Below are 5,528 nucleotides of genomic sequence, written 5' to 3' on the forward strand. Positions count from 1 at the left end.
AGCCAGGCATGGTGGCACATGCCTGTAGTCCCAGCTACTCGGGAGGCTGAGGCAGGAGGATCGCTTGAGCCCAGGAGTTTTGCAGTGAGCTATAATGACACCACTGCACTCTAGCCCAGGCAACAGAGCGAGACACTGTCTCCAAATAAATAAATAAATAGAACACAATAAAATGCCACAAATCCTTTTATTAAAAGGGGTGCAGCAGAGAAAGATGAAGTTTTTCCTGACTCCTTTGGTGCTTAAAAAAAAGAACAATCTTGAAATCAAAAGGCTGCAGTTTCCCCACCCCTGGTGGCACTCTGATGTCAAACCAGCCTGGGTTGAGTTTCAGCTGTGGCCCAGGGCTCTGCATACAGCAGGTGCCAACTGGTACTGGAAAAGGGGCTTTCTGAGGGCAGGCCTTAAATTAAGGTAAATTTCACACACAATAAAATTAACTAATTTAGCCAGGCATGGTGGCGAGTGCCTGTAGTCCCAGCTACTTGGGAGGCTGAGGCAGGAGGATCGCCTGAGTCCAGGAGTTCGTGACCAGCCTGAACAACATAATGAGACTTTGTCTCAAAAAAGAAAGAAACTGGTTATGGAGAAATAAACTTCAGGTATGTATGTACAGAGGAATCATCTTCAGCAGTGAAAATGAAGGAACATGATATGGAGGAGAGATGATAGTTACGAAGATGCATACATGATGATACCATGTATGTTAAGTTTAAAACACACAGAACAATTCTATGTATCTTTTTAAAAAAAAAATCTTCCCATGCTCAAACTTAAAGAGCTTCTACAGTATTGCATAGCTGCATAGTATTATGGGATTGTGCCTAGGGAGTCTGGAAAATAAGAATAAATCAGTGTGGCTGGAGGGAGTGTGAAAAGGGGAGAGGGTCTGGGGGGACGAGGATTGAGGAGGTGATGGGGGCAGGTCGTGCAGGGCTTGGTGGGCCTTGAGAAGGACTTTGGCTTTTGTCTCGACGGCGATGGGAGCCATGGAGGGTTCTGAGCAGAGGGGAGGGACGTGACCCGACTCAGGTGCTCACAGGCGCCCTCTGGCCGCTGCTGGAGGAATAGAATGTGGGGGGCGAGGGCAGGAGCCGGCAGACCTGGGAGGAGGAGACTGCACTGAGCCAGGAGAGGGTGAGAAGCGGCGGATTGCGGGTAGATTCTGAAGTGGAGCAAACTTGCTGTCATATGCTGGTGTGTTCATCTTGGAAAGAAAAAGAAAAAAAAAACTTGCTGTCATAAGACTGGGGCGGAGGGGAGGAGTCAGGAAGAGAGAGGTCAAGGATACTACGAAGTTTGGAGCCTGAGCACCTGGCAGGACGGGGCTGCCGTTAACTGGGACTAGAGGACAGCGGAAGGACATGCTGGGGGACTGCCGGCAGCTAGGGCGGAGCGGGGGCGCTGACGGGGAGGCACCCACGCGCCTCCGGGGGGACGTCTGCGAGGCAGGTGCTCTGGGCACCGCCGCCGCGCAGTCCCGGGAGCCGCCGCCAGAGGGCGAGCGCGTCCCACCGCTCGACGGAGGGAAGGGCGCGGGAAGGGCCGGCCCGGCAGCTTCTCACGGCCCGCGGCGGCCTCGCAGCTCCTCACCTGGGTGTGATATGGGGGTCGCCGAGGTGCCAGGACCCGGCCAGGATCCCCCACCCCCAGGCGGCGCCTCGGGGGCCCCAAAGCGTGGGACGCGGCTCCCACCCACTTTATGTACTTCCAGCCCTCCAGCCTCCACCCCCCACCTGGCTGTTCCCACCGCCTCCACCACCAACTCAGGTGCCTGCAAACATGTCACTTCCTCCGAGAGGCCTTCCCTGACCACCCTGGAGACAGGAGCCTCGGCCCCGCCCCCCATGTGAGGCACACCCCATTTTCATACCTTCTCAACACAAGGCTGTGAAATCAACTTAATTGTCTTTTATTGTCTGTTTTCTGCACAATGTAAAATCCAAAGCAAGGACTCACTTTCTGGCCTATATTAGATGTTAAAGAAAAAAAAACAACGGCAGCAATAACCTTGTTTCTTTGTTTTAATTGAGACAGGGTCTTGCTGTCACCCTGGCTGGAGTGTGAGCATAGCTTGTTGCAGCTTCCAACTCCTGGGCTCAAGTGATCCTCCTGCCTCGGCCTCCCAAGTAGCTGGGACTACAGGGTCTCACTATGTTTCCAAGGCTGGTCTTGAACTCCTGGGCTCAAGCGATCTTTCTGCCTAGGCCTTCCAAAGTGCTAGGATTACAGGCGCGAGCCACCTCACCTGTAACGTTAATCGTAGTGATTCATGGTGCTACTGCGCATGAGCCTGTTTTAAGCTCCTTACATAAATTATGTCCTTGAGTCCTCAGAACAACCCTTTAAGATAAGAACTGAGGAAGCCGAGGCCCAGAGTGGTTAAGGGACTTGCCTGAGGTTGCACAGCCAGGAAGTTGCAATGCTGGGTTGGAAATCCAAGAAGCCCAGCTGCGCAGTGTGATTTTGCTAAACAACTGAATGGAGGCCCAGGGCTGGAAAAGCAGCCACCCAAGGCTTCAGGCATTGTGCCCCTGTCCCCAGACCTGTCTTTACTGGTCGCCACACCTGACACACCACAGGCCCAGCCCCCCTGTCCCCCACTGGGCTGGGAGGAGGTGTGGGAACCCAACAGGTTTGGGTTTACTTTTTTCTCCCCCGCTGTTGGTTTACAGAGGCCCTGCCCAGGCTGCGCAGGTGGGGGCAAGTGATTAAAAGCCAGTCCGGAGCGCCCAGACTCCACTCACCAGACAGCAGGGTCAACTGCCCGGGACCCTGAGCCCAGTCCCAGACTGACAGACAGACACACGGACAGGCAGATGCTCCTTGGCCGGCTAGCCGCTCTCCTGAGCCTGCTCAGTGGGGTCCCCCTGCCTATGGGCTCCGGGGGGCCTGGACTCCAGCCCTGGGCTGCAGCCAATCAGACCTGGGCTCTGGATCGGGGTGCTCTGGCCCCCCAGGTGCCGGCCCCTGCCCTTGGCAGCTGGAAGGCCTTCTTGGGTCTGCAGAAAGCCAGGCGGCAGGACACAGACACCCTGCAGCGCAGGCAGGAAGTGGCCACTGCCCTGTCTCTGCCGCTGGACCCGCAGGAAGCGACCCAGGAGATGTGTAAGGCTGTGCCCTTCGTTCAGGTGAGCGGTGGCTATGGGAGAAGGAGAGGGCTGGGTCTCAGCGCTGGTAGAGAGCACAGATCTGAGTTCAAGTTCTGTATCCTCCACCTAAATGTCTCTGAGCCTCAGTTTCCGCCCTTGTAAAATAGGGCATAAGCCTCTCCCATTGGGGTGGGCGCAGTTGCCTCCATCCTAGTCTTCTGGCTTCTGCTATCACCACCCTCCCTCCCCAAGTCTATTTTTCCATTCAGCAGCCAGAGGGCGCCTGTGAACACCCAAGTTGGGTCACATCTCTCCTCCCTTCAGAACCCTCCATGGCTCCCACCTCACTCAGAATAAAAGCCCAAGTCCTCCTCATAGCCCACAAGGTCCTGCCCTCTCAGACCCTGTTTCCTCCCTGATTTCACCTCCTCCCGCTCTTTCCCTCACTTACTTCACCCCTAACACACCAGCCTCCCTTTCCTCAGACATGCCAACTTTCTACCCACCCCAGGACCTTTGCACCGGCCGTGCCCTGTGCCTCAAGTGCTCTTCTTCCAGCCAGACACTTCCTTCAGATTTTTACTCAAATGTCATTTGTTTAAAAATGTGGGCTGGGCATGATGGTTCATGCCTGTAATCCTAGCACTTTGGGAGGCTGAGAGAGGAGGATCGGTTGAGGCCAGGGGTTCCAGACCAGGTGTATCTGAGTTCAAATCCTGCCTTCATTGCTGATTTCTGGGTGACTGAGGGTGGGTCAGTCACCTTCCCTTCTCTGGGTCTCAAATGGAGTTAATAATAGTGGAAGATTCACGAAAAGTGTTTGAGACCCTTCCCGGCAGGGCCAGGGCATCAGTTCCTAAGACCCCTTGGCTCAATCTTTGCTCAGCAAAACTTCACTGAATCCGGTTTTTGTTTTTTTGTTTTTGTGGAGACAGAGTCTTGCTCTGCCACCCAGGCTTGCAATCATGTCATAGCTCGCTGCAGCCTCCAACTCTGGACTCAAGTGATCCTCCTGCCTCAGCCTCCCCTCCCAAGTAGCTGGGACTACAGGTGCACACCACCATGCCTGGCTAATTTTTAAAATATTTTTGCAGAGATGGGGTCTCGATATGTTGCCCAGGCTGGTCTTGAACTCCTGGCTGCAAGTCATCCTCCTGCCTTAGGACTCCCAAAGTGCTGGGATTATAGGAGTGAGCCTTTGTGTCTGGACAGAGCTAACATTTATTGAGCACCAACCGTGTGCCAGGCAATGTGCTCCTGCAATACTGCTCTCCCTCAGCCTTAGGGGTGGTGGCGGTTTCCTACTGGTGCCAGTCCTTAGGCTACCTTATCACCACTTCTTGCTTGGTGTTTCAGCCCTGCTCTTCCCTGGGTGGCAAATTCCCTGAATTAATCCTCTCACATGAAAGGCCTGGAGTGATTTGTTCTTTTCCTAGTTGAACTTCAGTTGATTTTACAGGTGAGGAAACAGAGGTCCAGAGAGGTTGAGTAATTTGCCCCAGGCCACACAGCCAAGAGATGGCAGAGTCAGGATTCGAACCCAAGCAGCCCAGCTCCAGCATCTATGCCTCTCAAGGTGGGGTGGATGGAAGTGGGCAGTCTATTCTCAACACTCTGGCCCCAGATTCCACGGCCCTGACCTGTGTCCCTGCCTCTGGCCGCAGGTTCTCTCCCGACCTGGCTGCACGGCCGCCCGCCTCCGCAATCACCTCTGCTTTGGCCGCTGTTCCTCCCTCTACGTCCCCAGCTCGGACGCCACCCCGATAGTCCTCTGCAACAGCTGTGGGCCCTCCCGCAAGCGCTGGGCACCTGTGGTCCTGTGGTGTCGCACCAGCAGCCCAGCCACCCGTCGGCGGGTGAAGAGATCCACCATGCTGGTCGAGGGCTGTCAGTGCAGCCCGAAGGCGTGAGCCGTGCATCGCAGATGGGCACCTTGGAGAGACGGGGAGAGACGGGGGGCGACGCACCAAGAAAGACACCACCTGAGTGCTGTTCACCGAGTCAAGGGACCAGGGACACGGGGATAAGTAGACAGGTCCCCAGCGTCCCCACCCTGCTCCCAGGCATAGCAAACACAGCCCCGGTCATGGGGTTGGACCACTAATAGTTATAGAGCTCTCTTATTAACCACTTACTGTTTGCCAGGCCCTGTGCTCAGCTTTGGATGGGCACTAACTTGTGTAATCCTCGCAGCAGCCCAAGGAGACAGTAGATAACATCACCCCATTTTACAGATGAGGAAACCGAGGCCCAGAGAGGCAGAGTCACCCGCCCAGGATCACACAGCAGCAAGTGGCACCAAGGATTCAAATTCAAGGCAGGGCGGTACCCACTCTTAGCCACTAGGCTGAACTGCCTCTCACATAATGAGGCACAGACACACTCCCAGCCACAGGGAGGACAGATGGCCCTGCCCAGACCAGGAGACACAGCGAT

The 5,528-nt window shown here is 55.2% G+C and overlaps 1 protein-coding gene across 1 annotated transcript; it reads left to right on the forward strand.

The window, feature by feature from the left end:
* Positions 1-2,819: 2,819 nt before the first annotated feature.
* On the forward strand, positions 2,820-5,002 carry DAND5 (DAN domain family member 5, BMP antagonist). Its single transcript, XM_012641396.1, has 2 exons — positions 2,820-3,131; positions 4,757-5,002. The coding sequence occupies exons 1-2, from the start codon at positions 2,820-2,822 to the stop codon at positions 5,000-5,002; spliced, it is 558 nt and encodes a 185-aa protein (XP_012496850.1).
* The last annotated feature ends 526 nt before the right edge of the window (positions 5,003-5,528 follow it).

This window comes from Propithecus coquereli, unplaced genomic scaffold (assembly GCF_000956105.1).
Source record: "Propithecus coquereli isolate 6110/MARCELLA unplaced genomic scaffold, Pcoq_1.0 Scaffold164, whole genome shotgun sequence".
In the NCBI taxonomy this organism is placed as follows: Eukaryota; Metazoa; Chordata; class Mammalia; order Primates; family Indriidae; genus Propithecus; species Propithecus coquereli.

What these genes read in the sequence shown, in the direction of transcription:
- DAND5 (XM_012641396.1), top strand. Translation starts at nt 2,820, where the DNA reads ATGCTCCTTGGCCGGCTAGCCGCTCTCCTGAGCCTGCTCAGTGGGGTC. An exon ending in AGGCTGTGCCCTTCGTTCAG is followed by an intron (nt 3,132 to 4,756) that starts GTGAGCGGTGGC and finishes CTCTGGCCGCAG; the next exon opens with GTTCTCTCCCGACCTGGCTG.